The following is a 21,522-nucleotide window of genomic DNA, read 5'->3' as shown; positions in this document are numbered from 1 at the left end:
GGGCAGTCAATTTGCACAGAAGCACAGAACTGGGATGTTAAAACTAGATTTTTACAACAGGAGCCCAAATCAAAACATACCCTTTTCGTTTTTGCATATTGCCCAACACATGTTCAATTCAAAATTCATACGGCAACATCATCAACATGTGACCATCATGAAGTTCAATGAACCTTCTAATAACAAAAGGTTGATCGAGCAGTTCCTCTTGGGTTTTTACATAAGATGGCGGGAATCCAACATTTCCTTCTCCGCCAGAAAATAGAAAAAGTCATCTGACTTCTTGTTTATAAATTATGAAATTATATTTTCCCGTCTTAGCAGAAAAACTCACATCATAGAGAAATTTGTGGAGTCATTTTATTCTGCTTATTGAGTTTCATTCAGTGTGTGTGTGTGTGTGTGTGTTCCTGTACTTATATCTTTGGGAGGACCATTTTTGGCATAGACCTACAGAGTGAGGACATTTTGAACCTGTCCGCATATTTACTATCTTTTTCAGGGGAAAGACATTGGTTTTAGGGTTAGAATTAGGTTCAGGTTTATTTTAGGGTTAGGCATTTAGTTTGGATGGTTAAGGTTAGGTGAAGGATCTAGGGACTGTATTATCAATGAGTGTCCTCACTAAGACAGAAGTACAAACGTGTGTGTGTGTGTGTGTGTGTGTGTGTGTGTGTGTGTGTGTGTGTGTGTGTGTGTGCGCGCGCGCAGGTGTGTGTGTGTGTGTGTGTGTGTGTGCGTCAACGGAATCCCGGAGTGCGTCATCCCGGACGACCGTGGTCTCGAACGCGGGCCATGATTGGCCGGCGGATGGAAATCTCCCCGCCCACCGCGCGGCCCTTGTATGGAAAGAGTTCTGTGACGTCACGGGCGCGCTAGCGCCGCCAGTATAAAGGCGCAGTGAGCGCGCGGAGGGAGCGCGCCTCAGCTCGGAGACTTCGACGATGACACGCGGCAGATAAAAGTCTTATAGACTCAACAGGTGAGAAATATTAATATCCGACATATTAATGTATAGAATATTAATATCAGACATATTTTATTTATTTGAAAATGAGCATCACAATACATGACAACGGATTTAAACCAGACACACCTCTCTTTATCATACAGTAAATCCATTTGAAGATAAATCATGTGAAGTTATGTTCACATGATTATTATGTTGTGTGTTAAATCTGCTCGGTGCAGATACAACAGTGTTTGCAAGAGATATGTCACTAAATGATGGACTGGACTTTAACACTTTAACACTTTAACAGTATTCACTGTGCTGTATTCACTGTATTCACCTGTCTGTGCAATACCAACAGTTCATGTGCAATCCAGTCTCTGTACATATTCTCACACATATTCTTCCTGTTTTTACACTGTATATATTAGTTTAATTACATGCATACTTTTCTATATTTATTTATATTCCTTACACTTAAGTATTGCATGTTACTTATGACTTACTGATGCCTGTTTTTCTGAACTTAAATATATTGCGCTGTGTGTTGTCGTCCATATGAATCACTCCACAAAAGTTTTAGAAATGAACGGTGATGCTTTTGAAACTAATAGTGGTTGGGTGTGCAGGCTCGGAGGAACAGTGCCGTGAAAAAGTTCCTCATATTTGTCAGATAAACATGAAGGAATGAAGAACAATGATGATGGTTTTGATCGATCAAACAGAAGAGCACCAGTTCTCCTCAGCACACTTATAGTTCTCCAGGTGGCTTGTTCCATGCATCTTGTAGATCAGCTCCTCTGTGGATTTAAAGTCTCCTCTGTCCCTTCACGTGATCCCACACTGACTCCATGATGTTGAGATGTGTGATAATCTGTTGCAGGACTCCTTGTTCCTCGGTCTCTAAAGATAGTTCTGTTTGTTTGTGTGGGGTCGTTGTTTGGGATTAGTCAGATTCCTCCTTTATAAAGTGATGGACAAGAATCTAAACACTGTTTTCACTTTAATTTATCTGCTGATGTAAGATTAGGTTTTGAAATCCAAGTTGCCCCAGTGTTTCCCCATATATACTTTATGATTTGGCGTCGTGCCCTGTGTGAAAGTCAACCCCACATTACTTTGCCTGCACATGTGACATGTGCAGCTGAGCAGAGACATATGATGAGATTATTCAAGAATGTTGCTATGAAGAGCTGAAAACCTTCCTGTAGTTTCTCATAAAATTAAGGATTTTCATTTCCTTCAAGGCCGGATTATAGGGAACTCATGTTCTCCTGACTTCTGTTGAATTAAACTTGATTTAAAGTGTTAAAATGTATCTGACTTGATAAGGATCTTAAGGAGGATGCTGCATTATCACCTTATCTCCAAACTTGAACCCCCACAGACCAGACTGAGGCCTTTATAATATTCCAACACATAAATAATGTTATACTGTGCACGTGGAGGGGGAAATGGACCCAAAGCAGGATGACTGGCCCCGACTTGAGGTGTTAAGATGAAGATCTCATTTGTCTCTAACATTTTGCGTCATGTCTCTTTCAGTCTTGCAGCCATGACTTGCATTCACCCCCAACATGGATCTCAGTCCTACGAGAACAACCTCTGCAGCTCTGAGCTAGACTTCATCTCCAGGCTGGCTGTGGACATGAGCAGCCCACGGGACCACGTCTCCGCTCCGTCCCTGCCAAGCATCGGCTCACTGGTGGGCACTCCAGCAGGCGACTTTGATGCATACTCGTGCCAGTTCACTGCTGCACCTGCCCAAGTCAACCCGTCTTCAGGCCACGAGACCCCCTTCAAGCTGGACGAGCTCCAGGTTTACGGCTGCTACCCAGGAACGTTCACGCTGAGCTACCCAGACGAGGTCTTGTCCCCTGGTGGGTCAGACTATTTTGGCAGCCCCACATCCACCTCGTCTCCTTCAACTCCCGGGTTCCAGAGTCAGCAGGCATCCACCTGGGACTTAGCCTTTGGCTCGTTCTCACCCAGTCCAGGATACTGGGCAGGTGAGGAGACGTCAGCGTCACATGCCCCCTCTTTCTTCACATTCGGATCAGGATCTGTGGAGGACTTGGTTCAACCGCATTTACGAGACCAGGACCTATTCACGTTGACCCACCCTCACCACTCTGCACTGACCTTCCCTGGCCTGTCGATGGAGCCAGCCCTTAGCCTGGATGGCAATGATCATCTCGATGGAAGCCTATCGCCAAAGTTAAAAAGCCCAAGTGGAAACGAGGGCTGCTGCGCTGTGTGTGGAGACAACGCCTCCTGTCAGCACTACGGGGTTCGAACCTGTGAGGGATGCAAAGGGTTCTTCAAGGTAATAAAATCTGACTTCTGAGAGACATGTCTTCAATAAGAGGAGAAAACTTGACAGCTTATGTTTTATATCTTTTGAGACTTGTTAAAAGTATTTCCTCTTCCTTTTACAGCGAACAGTGCAAAAGAATTCCAAATATGTTTGCCTTGCCACCAAGGACTGTCCCGTGGACAAGAGGAGACGGAACAGATGTCAGTTCTGCCGTTTCCAGAAGTGTTTGGCTGTAGGCATGGTCAGGGAAGGTGAGTTCAGTACCAGAGGACTCAATGTTGAATAATTGGGATGATATAGAGGAAATTAAATTAACATCGATGCTGCCGTTTATCCAGTTGTGAGAACAGACAGCCTGAAAGGACGAAGAGGTCGCCTGCCTTCCAAGCCCAAAGTCGTCCAGGAGGTGACGACTACAGTGTCTCCGGTGAGCATGATCGCTTCACTTGTGAGGGCGCACATCGACTCAAACCCTGACATTGGGAAACTTGATTATTCCAAGGTAAGAAAAAGGAAACAACATCCGTCCTTTTACTGTTCCTCGGCAATAATTGATTTATGCATCGGTCTAAACGTCTCTGCTGTAATTTCAGTATGAAGAGACGGAGGTCAGTCCGAACCAGAAAGAGGACGCTAGCGACATCAAACAGTTTTATCACCTTCTCACGACCTCCATGGAGGTGGTCAGGAAGTGGGCGAAGAGCATCCCGGGTTTCTGTGACTTCTGCTCCGAGGACCAGGACCTGCTGCTGGAGTCTGTGTTTGTCGAACTCTTCATCCTCCGTCTTGCATATCGGTGAGTGCAGCGTCCTGCAAACTGACACGATCCTGACACAACAAACAAACATCCCTGAAACATTGGATAACTAAACTGTGTATTTTCTTTTTCAAAGGTCCAATCCTGAAAAGGACAAGCTCATCTTCTGCAATGGCTCTGTGCTTCACAAGACGCAGTGCGTCCGAGGCTTTGGGGACTGGATTGACTCCATCTTGGACTTTTCTCAAAGTCTCCATCGCATGAAGCTTGACGTTTCGTCCTTCTCCTGTCTCACAGCTCTGGTCATAATCACCGGTAAGCACTTAACTCCTATCAGGCTTTAACTTCAGGGCCGGAGTTACTCTCAGACTTTGAGAACAGTTTGCACGAGGAATCTGGTTTCACTGGTGCGGACAGAATAATGCAGTTACACAATATGGGATTGACGCGACAGGTGTATAACAAAATGAAACAGGACCTCACGTATTGGGGCAGAGAGGAGGACAGTATGTACATCACAGCAGACTAAACATAACCACATGTTTACAGTTAAAGCCAAGGGATTGTTCCAGAGTGACAGAGGCGACGCTGCCAACACGTCGACTTTAACAGTGTAGAATTCAAATAACTAAAGTATATGTCTTTTTTCTCCTGATTAAACTCAAAAGAGCAGAAAGAAAATAATTAGATAAACCTGGTTTCAAAGTTCACATACAATAATCAACGTGTGTTCTTTGGTTAAAGTCATAGTAACGCAGCTTTAAGGCTCATGCTCATTTTGCTCTTGCTTCCCTCTGTAGACCGACATGGCCTTAAGGAGCCTAAACGTGTGGAGGACTTGCAGAACCAGCTCATCACCTGCCTTAAAGATCACGTCTCCGGCTGCGGCTCTGACTCCTTGCGGCCCAATTATTTGTCCAGACTTCTCGGGAAGCTGCCTGAGCTGCGAACTCTGTGCACCCAAGGCCTCCAGCGAATCTTTTACCTTAAACTAGCAGATCTGGTTCCCCTACCGCCGCTCGTGGACAAAATCTTCATGGATACGCTCCCATTCTGAGTGAAAGATGGGAGAGGGGCGATCTGCGATATCAAATCTGGAGCCAAAGAGAACAGACTCAGTGCTTCAGGTAGTTTAAAGTGAAACTGTGAGGAAGCAAAGGAGAAGCATAATCCTGAGGGATTATGCGGCTCCATGGGAAGAAGAACTACTTCTCAATTATAAAGTGAGTGAGTTATGAAACTTTTGGATGCGACGTGGAGCATCAAATAAAGCTCTCACTGGTTTGATGTGCTCTCCGGATGGAATTAGACCAGCTCATGGACCAAAAGGCGACTGTTTACATACAACACGGTGCCATGAATGGAAATATTTCTGACGGAGGGACTATGAATGCACGAGTTAAACGTTAAACTTACATCTGCACTTTCATTTCAAGGATGTAGAGTGTTCTTTCTGTGATCTGGATGACTGTAAATTGCATGTAAAAAGTACGACAAAGCCAGTGTTGTTATTATATTTGGAGTATTTCTTTGAAAAAGGCCACGCAAATGATTTCACAGAACCAATTTGTCATTTTAAAGCCACTTTCTGATGTGAGTCCGCACACATCGAAGCATGTGAAGCATGAGTCACTCAAATCTACAGATCGGTTTATATTCAATGCTGCCATTAGCATTTAGAGATTGCTACGACATTATTGCGCTGTATGATTCATGTATCATGAATGGACATTGAGCAGCTAATGCATCATCCAGTACAGTCTTATGAACTGGTCCTGAGTGTAAATTATTTTGTTTTAAGGTGTTTCTTGTCACATGAACTGTATTCTACCGTCTGTGGAGGGGTCATTTTATTTTGGGCTTGTTGTTTTTACAGGCTAAGATACTCTGTCCACTGCAGCTGAACATTTATTAAACATGGAACGGGATATTTTAACTGCTTTGGTCATCTTTGCCCAGAACGTGTGGAGACGTACACTTGAATTCGAATGGGTTCAACGGCAGATGACTGAGATATATTTCGTACATTGTACAGTATTTAGTACAGTATGTCAGTCTACTGTGTTCAGTTGTGTTGAGTTTCCTGCTGAGCCAGCAGCCTGCGAGCCCGACTCGAGTGTAACATTTTCTTTGGGCAACAGACAAGAACATGCATCTGAAAAATTTAGCCCTGCTCAAATCCCTCCTAGTTATGTACTGGTCTCGTTTTAGAAGACGGCAGAATTCCCAGTCCAGTCTCAAGTGACCCAGTCTACTTCATCATTGTATAACACCCCGCTGTAACATGTGTGCATGTGTGCATGTGTGTTGAGACATGAATGTACGCCTCGTACCGCTTGAAGTAAATGTTATGGAAACACCGCTATCACTAGGGCATTAAAGGAGTATTTATAGATGATAGGTCATAGATTACGGATGTATTTATAGCTCATTAAACTTTATGATCCTCTAGAATTTTATGGTTTTTTAAATTTTATTAGGATTCCCCATCAGTGACACGTCCACACGAAACATAAATGGCACAGGAATGACAAGGTCCAACAGTCCCCTTATGAAGCCAGATTTAAATCCCCTAGAATCTGCACCGAGCTGCACACTCTCATAGATATCAGTCCCCTAATGCCTTCAAGCCTGTTTCTTTTTGGATCAAGATGCATAAATTATTGCCTGGAACATTTGCTAAGTAAAAAAGGCCCATGTTCCATCCTCCCATCAAGTTGTGAGGGCAGAAAAGTAAACCTTCTTGGTGGAAGTAAAAACAATTTAAGCCAAGTTTTATACTTGATTGAGTCAAAATAGGGTAAAAATATCATCTTATAACATGAAAATAACTTTTATAATGTGTTCCTGATGTCTTTTCCTTTTTTCTGGCGATGCAGCTTCTGTGCACATCACACAAAATGCAAACGCATCATCAAATGCGTTGACAGCAATTTCTGACCCTATTCCCTTGGATTTAAATGCACATATCATTTCGGCCGCTGTTCCTCCAGTTGAGCATCTTCATTACTGAAGCTCCTGTCATCTGTGCCACAACAGTGAACCCTCTGTCAAGGTCATTCAGATCTTTTCCACCTGTCACTGTGACAGAGTCAGAATCGACTGGGCCTGCTCAGCAACTGTCTGCCACACAGCATGAATGGATGTTCACCCTCAGGAGCCCTGGACTGTTTTGGCCATTTAATAGTTTTAATTTTTTACCACATTAAAAAAGTTTACCATCCCTCTGTTTGGTATCTTTGTTTTCAGGTTACTTCATGACCAGACAATTATTTGTTCACTTTGTCGTATCATATAAACGTATTTGACCCCAAAACACCAACAGAAATGAAAAAACGGATTTAGAAAACTATTTTTCTTTCTTCTATTAAAACCACAAACATTCTCAATAACGCATTTTCAAAGTTGAAAATGTTAATACAGGCTGCAAATGTGAAGATATAATTGTAAAACTGATAAAACATCAAGCAATAAACACCTATTAGAAATAATAAGTAGATGTAATGTTTTTTTTTGTTGCACTGGTGTGGACGCATCTACATTTGTTCTCTTCCTCCTTGATTCGGGTTTCTCTTTTGATTTGTCACCTGTCTGAATCTGAAGCAGCCGGGCGATGCCAGGTTTGACTTTAGTTACAGGTTCTCAAATTCTCCTTCTGGGTTGTAATGTAACTTAATAAACCAGTTGGAGAACTTAATAACCTTTCAAATGTTGGACTTGTGCAACAAGGGCAGTTGGATAAAGTCAGCATCACCCTGATTACAGATCTCAGACTGTGTGAGCGGTGTGACACTGATAACGATGGTGCGAATAAGACGGCTCTCTTATGTTCCTCAAAACTTGACTCGGTGGAAAAATAGTGGGGAGAGAGAGAGAGAGAGAGAGAGAAGCACTTGGTGGCCGCTTGTTTGAGTCCAGAACGAAGTGCAGGCGTTAATAGAAGATCACAAGCTTCAGACAGAGTTACAGGATTAGACAGCAGCTCCAGACTGCCCATCACACATTGTACAGGACTCGTATGCCTATGAGAACATGAGAATGTCACAATTATAAAGCAAGACCGACAGAGAGGCTTCGGTTTCACTTGGTGGCGACAAGCCCCGGGTTTGTACCTCCAACTTGTTTGCAACGTGACGGGTTTCATAAGGGTCACGTCTCAATGAGACCAGCAGTGTCACATTAACTCTTTCCTGTGTCACAAATCAGCCAAAAGCAAATGAGCAGCAGGGCAACTTGATTTAGAGTTAAATATAATTTCATGTTAAAATGGTGAGGCCCGAAGCTTGGTGGTTTTTCATTTACTTTAACTGTCAGTGTGACCAGCTGGGGTCAAATGTGTCTTAGAAAGATGTGTATTTTTGTTGAGTTTTTTTAATTCTCTCCTTGAAATGACAGGTCAAGGTCAGGTGCTTAAAGGTATCATACTTCTTAGTTTTTAAGGTATTTGGTCAAAAATGAAAACACAGGACACTAAGATAAGATAAGGTAAGATAATATAAGATGGTCTATTATTAGTCCAATTATGGGAAAATTTACCTTGTTACAGCAGCAAAAAGAGAATAGTGAAATACACACTCACTCAGTAAAGGTAATAAATAATAAAACATAAACACGAGGTACTAAACAAATAGAAATACGTACAAACATGATTATTGCTCAGTAAAACGCGATGAAAACGATTCATCCTCTAGAATAAATGTCTGAACAAAAAGCTCCTACAGCAACAAATTGCATGATTTAACATGTGGCTGGTCACGGAGCCGCTCAGACGGGATACAGGAAATAAATGTGATGGAGACAAAGACTTCTTCTCCAAGTGGGTGAGTTTAACAGAAAATGAGTTTAGACGATAGTTGTATGTAACAAAGTACATTTACTTTGTTACTGTACTTCAGAGCAGTTCCATGTATCTATACTTTACAGTGCTGCTAGTTTTATTAACATCTTCTATTTTATTTCTCTGTGAACTTTACATGAGCTTGTGTTTCTTCTGCTAAAATAAACTTTACGTACCTTTCACCTATAGTTAGCTGTTGATCTGAATATTTTTATTCCACCTCTGGTAAAACATAGCTCCCCCTCATAAACTGGATCAGGAGACTAATCACTGGATGCTATATTTTACAATTTGTCCATGTGAAGATATAATCACATTGCAAAAATTCTCAGGAAATATCAGAGATGTTTCCCATCATGTTCAGGTGGCAGCGCCGGCTCCTACATGGAGCTGTGGGTTCATGCTGAGGAGGTAATAACCACCACTGGCTTTGGTTTGCAGGGGGGGGGTGATATGGCATTGAAGCCTCCTCAGTGTCCAGCTCAGGTTTCCCTCATTCAGTTAACACTCCATATGCAGCAGATAGTAGCAGATGCATGTGAGAAGAGGCGGTGGTCCCTCGATCGATTCAAGGCCCCTGCACAGACTCCAGGTTCGGCACGTCCCGGGGACTCGTATCTGATCCTTACAGATGGTGACAGGGCAGCACAGCGCTCGTTTGAACACGTCTAATAATAGCCACGGCTAAAATAGACCGTCATCACATGAAGTCAATAATGCCACTTAGATAAGACAGAGCGCTGGCAGGACATCCTCACACACGGATTACCCTGGCACCCCCTCCTCACTTTGAACTCATGCATGAACTCATCTGGTACTTTTTATTTGCCATTGCTAAAAATGTTTGATAATCGGAGGAGCCGTTTGAATCCAAAGGAGATAAATCAAACACTAATTACATTTCAATAGGACGTGGGCAGAAAAGTCAGTGTCAGGTTGTGCTGCCTCTCAAAGTTAAAAATGGACTAGTACTGCCAACTAGTGGTCGTGCTGTGACATATGTTTTAGGAGTTCCCCGTCTCCTTATTGTAGACTGCTTTTAATGTTTTTTAAATAATTTTTCACCCTCAATTTTATTTTGCATGCAGGAATTTACCTGTAGGGATTTTGATCAATTCAATAACAATTACTATTGATTCTTTTTACACCTTTTCAAATATTTAAGCATTTGACCAGTTGTTTTTTCTCTAACAAGTAAATACATTTACTCAGAGATTTGAGCTCAAGTAGAAGTTGGTGCTAATCAAACTTTAGTACTTTTAATCTTCTGCTACTTAAATACTTCATCTCCACTGCATTTCAGAGGCAATTTGAAACATTTATTTTACACCACTGCAATCTAACAGCTGTAGTAACTGTTTTTATATACATATAATACACAAATAAAAAAACAGTGTAGAAAGAAAATTCCAGGCTACTTTTAACACAAAACACTTTGTTTCAGGTCTTTTCTTTTCACATTGTACTTTCAGCTTTTAGTTATGTAGTTAAAACAATCTCCACTGGTTAAATGTTGCTTACACATTACTCTCACTATGAAACAGACCATTCTGCATTAGCTTTACTTTGATATGTTTACCTGATAATACCTTATACTATGCAAGATTTTTATTTGTAATTGTATTGCATCTTAAATTGGGTGTATAATAACTTTAACTTAAGGATTCGGGTACTTCGTCCTGAGCTTAATTATCAACAAGCCGGTCACATTTTGAATCAGTGCACATTATGACATGCGATTCAGTTTCATTAACCAACAATCAACACAAGAGGATTTCAAATTGAACAGCTTTAATATAAACACTAGATTTCAACGAAAACCTTTCAATACAGTAACAGGGTATGTGCCAGTAAAATGCAACAATACATTAAGGTTATTTGTCACCTCATGCTACTATTAGTGAGATCTCTTCAAACTAGATCCAGTAAGAAAATGTAAATACAATTGTACAAATTAAAAACATTTAACTTGCGAACAAACTTGTTAAAACCAAATTTAAAACATAGAACTTCACTAAGTGCCTGGAAAGTAGGTGCAACTAATTTACGGGTTAAACGGCGGCCCTGGGAAGACACCTGGCCGTCTTAAACCTAGACCATTGATGGCGGGCCTCGTCAGTCTGCTGAGAGACGAGAAAAGACAAGTTAAAAACAAAGAAAACAGTCACCTTAAACCAAATTACACACTTGTAGATATCAGTCCCCTAAATGTGCCTGATGTTTTTCTCATCTCTGCATTATTCCTGAAGAAAGTCAAAGCGAAAAAATAATCCTGGACTTTACACGTGTGCAGGCTGCGTCGAGCTGATCTCCTGCATTTTGCAGTAATAATAAAAACCTTGTCAAATAAAATGAATGGATTCAGTCAATTAAAATGCTACAGTGCTTTTACTTTGAAACAGGTACGGGAAGTGTTGTAAATATTTATTTCTGAGACATATTTGACAGCGAGACACTGAAACTGTGATGAAAGATCATTTTCAACATCTACTTTGCTGTGAACCGCGCTCATGCATCCAGCGTGGCCCGGGCCCATAGCCCACCTTTCCCCCCCAATTTTCAATAAAATCAGATCCATAGTTTCTCTGTAATCCTGCAGTCACACAAACAAATAGAAATGAAAACATAACCTCCTTGTCAGAGATAACGAGCTCTGAGGCAGGATAGTGGAGCAGGACACTTACTTTGGATTCAAGCCATTGTTTTGACCCCATTTAAATGTGGGAGCATTATCATCGACCTCTGCAAAACAAAACAACACTGTTATTTTGTGTGTTTCAAGCGGGTTCAGCTTCCAGTGTAGAAAGCAACATGGAGCGTTGCTGACACTTGTCTTTACCAACAGCTGCTGTGCAGGTAAATTATGCGTTTTACAATTATACAACTTCTTACATGTCCAGCAGGACCTGAGCGGGACGCATGCGAGTGCTCATGGGATATACGTTTTCAGGCATGTTAGTATGTACAGGGTTAAAACTGATAGTCAAAACACATAGTAAACATGGTATGGCTGTAGCCTAAAATTAGAAGGTTAGTACCACCCACGTTTCTGTGTGCTAAATTTGCAGGAGATGTCAGCTTAGATTAGAATGAGGACTGGAAAGGGGGAAACTAGCTTTGTCCAGAGGTTTGGACGTCCACCCATCACCAACTTTAAAGCTCCTGTTTGTTCAATACATTAAACAAAGAAGTTGTGGCTTTTAAATCATACCTTCATCCCAGTTCTCGGTCATGTTTGGGTTTACCCAGGTGCTGGCTGGGACCTGCCAGTTTACATGTCCATTGGTGCCTTCACCTGTAAAAAACAGAGACACTGTAAACTCGCACACAGACTCAATCTGCAGGGAAAGGGAAAAGACCGTGAAGTGAAAATCTCACCGACAGCCCCGGGGTCCAGAGACATTCTGTTCTCACAGGTCTCAGTGTGGCGAGTCAGCTCAGTCTTGGGCACAAGGTGGCAAGCGTTGAAAGGGCAGGTTTTCAGCTCACTGGCCAGCTTTGGATGATTCTGCATCAGAGAGAGATAGAATGAACGGCTAAATGTGCATGTGTCGGTCTCCCATGAAATGCTTCTTCAGCAAGGTTCAAAGTTCATCCATGGGCTCACTCGGACAATTTACTACGCGGACATTTGAGGAAAGTGTCTGGAGTTCGGTGCGTCTCTGAAAGCAGCTTAAGCGAAGACAATTTTAACGTTGCTGAATATATTCTAACGTAATGTAAAGCTTGACTCACCTTCCTGCACTTTATTAGGTGGTATGGGAAGCGGCAAACCCGGATCTGGTGGTTCTTGTCAAAAGGGCACTGCATAAGTCTGTCTGGGTCAAGGTTTCCTTTCTCATCTAAAAAAAAACAAACAAACAAACAGAAAAAAGCAAACGCATTTTACACTATTAATATTTACCAAGATATAGAACATTTTGAGCTGCTGATGGGAGTTGCTATGTTGAGTTTTACCTGTTTCCTCTGCCAGCTGGGCCCTCTCACTGGAAACAGTCCTGCATGGATCTGTGGTGCTTCCAAATTTGAACATGTTCGCCATCTCTGAACTGGGATCTAGTGACGGCGCCCCAACTGGTCAACTGGGAAGGTCAAACACACGATGAAGGCGAGCCTGGAAATCGTCACAGATAAAGAAACATTGTTTAATAAACATGCAGCGTTCAAAAACTGCTGAACCCATCAGATTGTTATCAGATCTGCAGGAAATATATATATATATATTAGTTCTCTACGGAAATTTCACATGACCGCCACCTCAAGTCGGAACTCTACAGCTGCTATTTAAAACAGTCAGCTGTAAATAGTAGCTGCTACTGTGAACTTGTCAAATGTTAAACTTTTGTCACTTGCAAATAGGGCTATATGGAAAACAAACATATTGCGATCATTCTTTTCATATCAGTCGATATCTATCACGATATAAATCAAATCACTATTTCTGCTGCAGATGGTAAAAAAAGATTAGTGGTAAAATGCTTTCAACACAATTTGCAGTGCACAATATTCTTCTTGTCAGACTTCAAACAGTCAAACTATCTCCTCACTACGGAATTCCTCTCTGGTCCTTCTTTTCAACAATGTTATTGTCCTCTGTTTTGTCTTCTTCTGTAAAGATGTAGCTGGAGGGTTTTTTAAACAAGGCTGCAGGAGCCCAAACATTAGCACGTGCTCCTCCAGGTAATCCCGCTGCTGGGCCACATGGTCGGTCACGTGTTAGTTCACTGGTGGAGGTCTGCGTTGTCCCCCTGCAGGACCCGGGTGCGTCTTTATGAAGGACTGTGGTTTAAAACTGGGGTTAAAAGGGTCTTGAGTGCCACAAAGTTTCTGGAAAGACGAAACTGCAGCCGCCAGTGAGATACACAAACCGTGTCCCTGAACCTTACATGGAGGAGACGTGGCACAAACCGTGTCCCTGAACCTTACATGGAGGAGACAGGACATACACCGTGTCCCTGAACCTTACATGGAGGAGACGTGGCACAAACCGTGTCCCTGAACCTTACATGGAGGAGACGTGGCACAAACCGTGTCCCTGCACCTTACATGGAGGAGACAGGACACAAACCGTGTCCCTGCACCTTACATGGAGGAGACAGGACACACACCGTGTCCCTGAAACTTACATGGAGGAGACGTGGCACAAACCGTGTCCCTGCACCTTACATGGAGGAGACAGGACACAAACCGTGTCCCTGAACTTTACATGGAGGAGACGTGGCTCGCCAAAAAAAAACAACCGTTGCCGAGCCGTTAAAGCAGTTAACAATATTAACGGTTAGAACAACTCTGTTTTTATAACTTTATGACACGAAGGACTTTGTGTTTGTTGAGTATTTAAATAAGTTCTCTGAAATAAAGAGTAGTTTTATGATGAAGAGTAGTTTTTCCCAGACCTTGAGTGTTTCGTTCTCCTGCCGCGGTGGATTCGCTCTGACTGGAAGCTCCGCCCCTCGCGTTGTTTAAAGTAATTTAAACCCTACGTCACTTCCTGTTTGGCCCACGCTCACCTGCTGGAACCAGAATGTTAGAAAAAAAATGCATCTTTGCTATTAAAAACAAGAAGCAAAACATGATTTCACTTTTTCTCCACAATATGTTAGTTGTCTTTTTCATATATGGAACTTTATTAAATAACCATACACAAAATAAACATACAGTGACAACAAGTTGAGGCCGGAAAGACATATGAGACAAATACACACATGTCCCTTGCATCAGTAAGAGATAGGATGCAAACTAAACAATAGAGTCGTACCCTACTTTGTTTACGATTTACCTTTAAATAAAACCTCCATTTTTTATGATGTCTTTCCGAACCAATATAATCTGAGAGCTCCTGTATCCACATTGTCACTGATGCTGGGTCCATACTCCTCCATCATAGTGAAACAGCTCTCCTGGCATGAAGAAGTCCAAAGTCTGTTTCCATGTCTGTATCAAGTCCTTAGGATATATATATATATATAAGTATACAGAGTTTGACATATGATGGAGCCTGACAGGAGTTATGTACATTCTCACCAACCACTTGTTCGGAAGTCATTTAAACCTTGTACATGTTGCCTGTTTTTTGCGCTTTCAAACGGTCCAATCTGTACGGTATGAGCGTCATTACGGTAACTGTCTGCTTTACTGTATATGAGCGTCATTACGGTAACTTTCTGTTTGACTGTATATGAGCCTTATTACGGTAACTTTCTGTTTTACTGTATATGAGCGTTATTACGGTAACTTTTTGTTTTAGTGTACATGATTGTTATTACGGTAACTGTCTGCTTTACTGTATATGAGCGTCATTACAGTAACTGTCTGCCTTGTCGTACATTAGCGTCATTACGGTAACTGTCTGCTTTACTGTATAACAGCGTCATTACGGTAACTGCGCTTCCAACATGGCGCTGTCCTGTTCGAGCCTCTGCAGCCGTTTGTCTTTGGTCCGACTGTCCGTCCTCAGGACGAACAGGACAACGTCTGTTCTCTATTCTCCACACGTGTCCTGTCAGTCCAGGTGAGTGTTGGGTCTCTTCAGCTTCACTTGTCCACGACTTGTCCCCCAGTTGTACTCACATCTCACCGGAAGCCGTGTCGAGCTAAGCTAAGCTAAGTGTCCCTGCTGGTGCTCCTGTTCAACTATTCATTCATTATCTCTCATATGTGAGTTCCAGATCGAGATACCGGTGATCTATTGATGGACATGTTGAAGGTCTCACCTATAAGACATTGTTGTCACAGAGGACACAGACAGCGGGGACAGGGGGTGTGGGTTCTCCATGTCAGCAATGTCCGTCAATTGTCCTAATTCATAAAATCTAAAATGAAAACGATCAACATACATTTCGTGGATATGAAGAATCAGCAAATCGCATCAATATCGAGAGGCTGCAATGTAAAACCAGTTAACCTGATAACCAGTTAAACTGGAACATGTTGTGCTGTTTATGTAAAATCATGAGTTTTGAAATAAAATGCGTAAAATTATTTAGGATACTTCCCTTCTCTCCACTTTCATACAGCAGGCTTGATTCCAAAAGGCTGTTCTAACATTTACAACCCAAAATTCAGAATTAGTATATCAGAGATATGTAAAATGACAGCAGCACAGATGTCGTAGATATTCAAGTTTTATTATTGGTAAAAGAGGGAAATATATGGTCAGTAATATATGTAATAAACATACACATACACACACACACACACACACACACACACACATATTATACCTCTGCATTTGTACAAACATTCACTTGGACTCACTGATGAACTGATTAGGTTTCTGTGGTTAAAGGTCAAGGTCACAGTGGCCTCTTGAATGATGATCACATGACTCCTTGAGGGATTTCTTCAACTTTTGATGAGTTGTCTCTTGGACTAAGATTTCAGATAGTTATGACACTTCAGTGTTCAAAGGTCACAGTGACTGATGTGACTCTGGAAAAAGAGGATGTAGAAATATGTACGCAGAAACTGCACTGGTTGGCAGAGCATAGAACCACAGTGCGGTAATTCTAGTTTCCATTACTGCTTTGTGAACTGGACCAAAACAAACCTAAAGTAGGATTGTCAAAGTGTGCTAATGTTTATTTAAGATACTCATGTATACCTCTCTTTTATTTCCAGGTTGCCTCTGTGCAGACTCTACTCATCATCCAAAGCTACTCGTGGTATCGGTCGATACATCACCTCCCGCCTTCAACTAGTAAATAGCAAATATGAAGGGTTCCTCAAAAGAAGATTTCCCCGCTTTTATCAGCTCTACCACACTTTTGTGGAAGGTAAAACCCATGGTTGACTTTTCTCTGAGAAATTCAGAAATACTCTAGATTCTTAAAGTGATACTGCACTTAAATGTGTTTTTTGTTTTAAAATCACATTTATCACCAAATTAATTAAAGAAAATCTACATTTATGGGTTGAACATGGCTCAAGCATCCTTTGTCTTCGACCTTGCAAGGCCCAGGCTTACATCTACACCTAATAGAAAAGGGTGTTGTTGCACTGAACTACATTATATTGAGATGTCTGGAGTCCAGCTTCTCAAATTTCAAAGATGAAATAAATGCTATTTGGACTGTATTCATCAAAACTTCACACAAGTTCCTATCATCAGCTGTTGCACACCTGATTTTCACTCAAGGCTTTTGTCTGAAGGTTGAAAAGCGCCGTATTGATGGCAGTCCATTCCCATCAATATTTTGTATTACCATTAACATTGTTGCTGTCATTGTTCCATTCAAGGATTTAAGTTACTGTACCAAGATGCCAAAGATGTGAGGAGGATAAAATCAAAGATGTTCTTTGATGGAGTAAAGTACCAGGATTTGCCCTACAGAGACATGGAGAAACTTAGACAGGTGGGTCAGTTTGAGCTGTATTTGATTTGAGCTGCAAGCTTTATTAAAATGAATATATTCTTTATATTTTATGATATTCATTATTAATAATCTGAGTCGTTTTTAAGATACAAAAACGTTTACAAATATTAAAGTGTGCTGCCTTTCTCCATCATATGTGATATTAAACTGAAAGTGAACAAAAAATATATATTTGAAAATGTCACCAAGGGCTGGGAAAAAATATAACAGCCATTTTGATTTAGTTTAAAATAATTATTTGTTGCAGTCCTATATATATATATATATTTATTATCTTGTGGAAAATTAACTTACTTTTACGTTTATTTCAGTTTCGCAAAAACACGATCAAAGCCTTCCCGCTGGTGGTGATGTCCATCCCTCCCTTTGCCAACTACCTGGTTTTTGTCTTGATGTGAGTTACTGTGAAAAAACTATCTTATAATTTCTTTTGGCATCTTTGGTTCACATTCAGCAAAGCAATTTGGACTTAGACTCTAAAACATCCCTCCATGTGTCTCTCCTCTCTCTCCTGTCATCCCCCACCTGTTCAATGCCAGGTACTTTTTCCCCCGCCAGCTCCTGATCCCTCACTTCTGGACTCCCCGGCAGCAGGTAGAGTTTCGGGAAGTGTATAATTCCCTCAGGGCGCGGCACCACTGGCCAGTGCTCAAAGGCCTGGAGAACACAAGCCAACAAGTCAAAGACAGTCAGCTGCAGAGTCGCCTTAAAGATCTGTGCACTAAAGTAAGAGATTGTATTTGTTGCTTATTTATTTAACAAAATGGTTAATTTGCTTAAACTTTTAAGTACAACTGTAAAGGCTGATCCTGTGTCAAGTCTCGCATGTGACTTTTTCGGTGCATTTTCAGGTGAAGAGTGGATCGAGCCCTCAAGTGTCTGAAATCCTTGCTGTGCGAACCCTGTTCTCTGGACCCCCTCTGGGCATACACCGGATGTGCGTGGATCACATGGTCAGTGGGACTCCTCATTCACATGCCGCACAAAACAAACGGCTCATACGGTTGATACCCAAATGCAAAGGGCTCGGTGAAACTGAACAAATCTATAGACTGGACCGTTTCTTCTGCTTCTCTTCATGGTTAATCAGAGGCGTATCAGCCCACTGCTCTTCCTGTCGCCTCGCCTCCCTGGCTTCCTGATCGGCCGGCGGCTGAACACTCACGCCTTTGAGCTGCTGCTGCTGGACCGCGCCCTCAGCAGGATGGGCCATCACCAGCTCAGTGACTCTGAACTCAGACAGGTCAGTCGCTCTGCATACGTGTATATTCACCAGCCAGACATGATTTATATGATGAACAATGATAAGCCCTCTGTACGCTGTGTACCAATGATTTCACCCTCTCTAGGCTTGTTATCTAAGAGGACTCAACTCTGACAGTCTAAGTGTTAACCAGTGCCGGGAGTGGTTATCCCAGTGGCTTGAGGTTTCCTCCTCATTGAAAGGTATTTTCAGTTTGATTTATAAAAGAATAGTTCAAAATTACACTTTTTCTTTTATCTACAGGTGTAGATAACCACCAAATGTCAATCTATTCTTTTAACCCTGTGCTAGTGATGGGTCTGTCTTTTGTAAAATGCCATGTTATCCTTATCCTGCTTTTGTTTGATTTTTTTTTTGCAGACTCAGAGGTGTCACTGCTTTTGCACAACATTGTATTTCTCTCTGCCAACTACCCGAATGCTCTGAAAAGGTCCCACTGACAGGAAGCCAGAAGAAGTCTGCTTCTGTGATCGTTCGTGCACTGGGCAGCAAAACATCCTGCAGATCTGTTGACATCAACCTTGTTTGACAAGGAAAAAAATGAAAAGTGTTGATGGCAAGATCGTTTTGGAAAGTAAAACACAAAGTAGGAAACGCAAAGTGGGTCTGCCAATAAAGAAAACCAAACCCATTTCTACACGCTGTAGCATTGTCCTGTTTGCCAATTGACGTTCTTGTCTTAGCCATGAGATCTCTGTGCTGCAAAGTACATTTAACAGTACTCAAAAATATGTGGACTCTGTAGTTCCACTCTGACATAAGGACAATCTCCAAAGTATTTTTTTGGCTTCAAATCTTGCTCGGTGCAGTTTTACTGTTTATGATGCACTGAACTAAGTTAAGGTAATATCTTGATTTATTGTTGCTGTGGATTTTGTATCACTTTAAGGCACAGACCTGCCATCTGTTTACTTAGTTCACACACATTACAAAGCTGCAAAGACAAAGAGGAGATTGTTAGTGGCAGTTCAGCAGAACTTTCTGATCTGTTAATATTCTGCTTGTGTGGCAAATTGATTGTACACATTCCATTCATAACAATCCACTCTCTGATACCTCACTTTCTGCTCTGCTCATATGCGTTTTTACTCTGGATAATACTGGTCATGGCAAAAGAGCCTTGGTGGAAGGAACAATATTAAAAACATTAGATCACACCCTGGCTCTTAAATTGAAATTGAGATTGGAAAAGACACTAATGCTTGTGTGTTGGGTGAGAAGCTGAGCTTGTACATGAAAAGTCGAAACTGCTGTGATGGCACTTTACTTTGTTTACGGGATGTTTTCTTGCTTGAGGGGCTGAAGGACATTAACTGTCCTGCTCAGACTTCTTGCACATTTCATTCAAGCTTTTTGCCGACTTCAGGGTGATGATACAAAGAGGAACTGCACATCCCTTGTGCTGGGGTTCAGTGTTGTGAAATGGGAAACGTCACTTACTCCATGTGCCTTTCACAAGGTACAATACATCTTTGCTCAAGTTTTGAATGTGGTGTTGCTGTGCCAATATTATTTATATTGCTTGTACTGTGTCTGAAATAAAAACCTACATGCTCCATTAATTTTACCGCTTTGTATTTACACTACACACAACAGAAAATTAAGATTTAATTTAAAGAGTCTTTAATGAAATGAAGCAGTCTGTGTCTGAGAAACTCACCCGGGTGCATTGAAGCCATTCAAACAAAGGTTTTTGAGAATGACATCCTACTGTCATCAGTGGATCGTCACATGCTGAGAGGACTGGTAGCATCACATGACGTTGTGACACTGTTCTCATGCCTGCTCCTCTCCTCCCCATAGCAGGTGATGGAGAGCCCTGTGACTGAGTTGCAGCAATAACTGAAGCTTGTTTTACTAGAACAGACTGACAACATAAACCACTGACAAATGCAACTCGGCCACAAGATGCCCAACGAAATCCAGCAGGTTTTACAGTTACAACCCTGCATGACACACTCATGACTTTGTTGCATTGACAGAAAATACTAAAGATGAAAGTGTTAACGTCTTATATTTCTGATGTCACTAAATTCCTTTGATCTTAAAAGTCATACGCACAGGCAGCTGGTAAGCAGAATCGTGGAGATTTCCCGGTATCAGTATCGACTACTACATTTTGGGGATTGTGACATCCCTCATACGTAATCTATATGCAATGAAGCTACATGTTTCATAGCAAGAAAATAAATATGATGGCTGCAGCTATGACGAGAGCTGCTATTGCTGCTACCACTGCCACAGTATTTGAATAATAGGCTGGAGGGCCCCTGTCTCACCTTTTGAGAGATGTGATGTTTAAAACAATTCACGATGGCAGCTTACACATCTGGATCCTCGAATAGAAGGACGCGCACCATTTTATCATCAAACTGCTTTTTCAGGTGCTTCAGCACACACTCTGCCACGATGCTACACATGTTCCAGAGCAGATAAAACCCCTTCAGTAGGACGAGTCCTTGCAGTATCTGTATAATCAGTTGCTTTGAGCTGCTTATCACCATCTCCTGATGGTAGGCCTTCAGAGCACTGCTCGTTTCCAAAACACGTAGAGTCACCAAGGTGGTAAATATACAGACCTTTTTTTCAGGGTCCATAACTATCCAAAATACTAAGAAAAATCTCTCCAGCCTCTTCTTGCTTCATGCTTTGTTCTGTGTGTATTTGATGTCCATTCTCCAAGCAATTATTTGTTTACAAATTTGTTGCTGAAGCTGCCTTCTTCTTCTTCTTTGTTCAATTTATTGGCGGGTTGCAATCTCTTTCTTCTTTGTTCAGTTTCCTCAGCCCATCGACAAGTCAGCGAGAGATTATGAACAGAAAAGCCTTTGGTCTCAAACTAAATTCTATTATCATAGATGTCATCTGTTTACTTCTAAGCTCATTCATGAAATAGTTCATGGATGAAATATTTGATTTTATTTACTCAAGTTTAATGTTGTGCTGCTGTGCCAATATTATTTACTATGTAATGAACTGTTTGAAATAAGTACCTCCATCATTAAACCATTCAACATCAT

General features: G+C 41.6%; 3 protein-coding genes across 8 annotated transcripts; 2 read left to right on the top strand and 1 right to left on the bottom strand.

Moving 5' to 3' along the window:
• The first annotated feature begins 913 nt into the window (after positions 1–913).
• nr4a1 (nuclear receptor subfamily 4, group A, member 1) lies at positions 914–5,956 on the top strand. Its single transcript, XM_034590950.1, has 7 exons — positions 914–982; positions 2,498–3,278; positions 3,391–3,520; positions 3,608–3,771; positions 3,863–4,065; positions 4,163–4,341; positions 4,827–5,956. Exons 2-7 carry the CDS (start codon positions 2,508–2,510, stop codon positions 5,081–5,083), a joined length of 1,704 nt encoding a protein of 567 aa, XP_034446841.1. The 5' UTR covers positions 914–982; positions 2,498–2,507; the 3' UTR covers positions 5,084–5,956.
• A 4,684-nt stretch (positions 5,957–10,640) lies between these two features.
• zgc:56699 (uncharacterized protein LOC405758 homolog) lies at positions 10,641–14,331 on the bottom strand. Of its 5 annotated transcripts, none has more exons than XM_034590291.1 (7): positions 14,260–14,315; positions 12,821–12,977; positions 12,599–12,705; positions 12,242–12,371; positions 12,075–12,158; positions 11,548–11,605; positions 10,641–10,986 (listed from the first exon to the last, which is right to left on the bottom strand). In XM_034590291.1, the coding sequence occupies exons 2-7, from the start codon at positions 12,903–12,905 to the stop codon at positions 10,908–10,910; spliced, it is 543 nt and encodes a 180-aa protein (XP_034446182.1). In that variant the 5' UTR covers positions 12,906–12,977; positions 14,260–14,315; the 3' UTR covers positions 10,641–10,907. The 5 variants fall into 5 exon arrangements, 3 of the variants coding, with proteins under 3 accessions (XP_034446182.1, XP_034446181.1, XP_034446180.1); XM_034590290.1 differs by having other exon boundaries at positions 10,668–10,986; positions 12,821–12,945; positions 14,213–14,331; XM_034590289.1 differs by having other exon boundaries at positions 10,668–10,986; positions 14,213–14,330.
• Positions 14,332–15,191: 860 nt separating this feature from the next.
• letmd1 (LETM1 domain containing 1) lies at positions 15,192–20,058 on the top strand. Of its 2 annotated transcripts, XM_034590286.1 has the most exons (9): positions 15,210–15,374; positions 16,484–16,638; positions 17,102–17,217; positions 17,550–17,632; positions 17,778–17,964; positions 18,090–18,191; positions 18,329–18,481; positions 18,588–18,684; positions 18,863–20,058. In XM_034590286.1, exons 1-9 carry the CDS (start codon positions 15,259–15,261, stop codon positions 18,940–18,942), a joined length of 1,089 nt encoding a protein of 362 aa, XP_034446177.1. In that variant the 5' UTR covers positions 15,210–15,258; the 3' UTR covers positions 18,943–20,058. The 2 variants fall into 2 exon arrangements, 1 of the variants encoding a protein (XP_034446177.1); XR_004614397.1 differs by lacking the exon at positions 18,863–20,058 and having other exon boundaries at positions 15,192–15,374; positions 18,090–18,240; positions 18,283–18,481.
• Positions 20,059–21,522: the final 1,464 nt, after the last annotated feature.

This window comes from Hippoglossus hippoglossus, chromosome 7 (assembly GCF_009819705.1).
Source record: "Hippoglossus hippoglossus isolate fHipHip1 chromosome 7, fHipHip1.pri, whole genome shotgun sequence".
Classification (NCBI taxonomy): domain Eukaryota; kingdom Metazoa; phylum Chordata; class Actinopteri; order Pleuronectiformes; family Pleuronectidae; genus Hippoglossus; species Hippoglossus hippoglossus.
The sequence above is the reverse complement of the archived record's forward strand: the minus strand, read 5'-3'. Positions and strand labels throughout refer to the sequence as shown.

What these genes read in the sequence shown, in the direction of transcription:
- letmd1 (XM_034590286.1), top strand. Translation starts at nt 15,259, where the DNA reads ATGGCGCTGTCCTGTTCGAGCCTCTGCAGCCGTTTGTCTTTGGTCCGA. An exon ending in ACATGGAGAAACTTAGACAG is followed by an intron (nt 17,218 to 17,549) that starts GTGGGTCAGTTT and finishes CGTTTATTTCAG; the next exon opens with TTTCGCAAAAACACGATCAA. An exon ending in GTGACTCTGAACTCAGACAG is followed by an intron (nt 18,482 to 18,587) that starts GTCAGTCGCTCT and finishes CACCCTCTCTAG; the next exon opens with GCTTGTTATCTAAGAGGACT.
- zgc:56699 (XM_034590290.1), bottom strand. Translation starts at nt 12,905, where the DNA reads ATGGCGAACATGTTCAAATTTGGAAGCACCACAGATCCATGCAGGACT. An exon ending in GACCGAGAACTGGGATGAAG is followed by an intron (nt 11,606 to 12,074) that starts GTATGATTTAAA and finishes TTTGTTTTGCAG; the next exon opens with AGGTCGATGATAATGCTCCC. An exon ending in AACAATGGCTTGAATCCAAA is followed by an intron (nt 10,987 to 11,547) that starts GTAAGTGTCCTG and finishes CTCGTCTCTCAG; the next exon opens with CAGACTGACGAGGCCCGCCA.
- nr4a1 (XM_034590950.1), top strand. Translation starts at nt 2,508, where the DNA reads ATGACTTGCATTCACCCCCAACATGGATCTCAGTCCTACGAGAACAAC. An exon ending in GGAAACTTGATTATTCCAAG is followed by an intron (nt 3,772 to 3,862) that starts GTAAGAAAAAGG and finishes CTGTAATTTCAG; the next exon opens with TATGAAGAGACGGAGGTCAG. An exon ending in AGCTCTGGTCATAATCACCG is followed by an intron (nt 4,342 to 4,826) that starts GTAAGCACTTAA and finishes TTCCCTCTGTAG; the next exon opens with ACCGACATGGCCTTAAGGAG.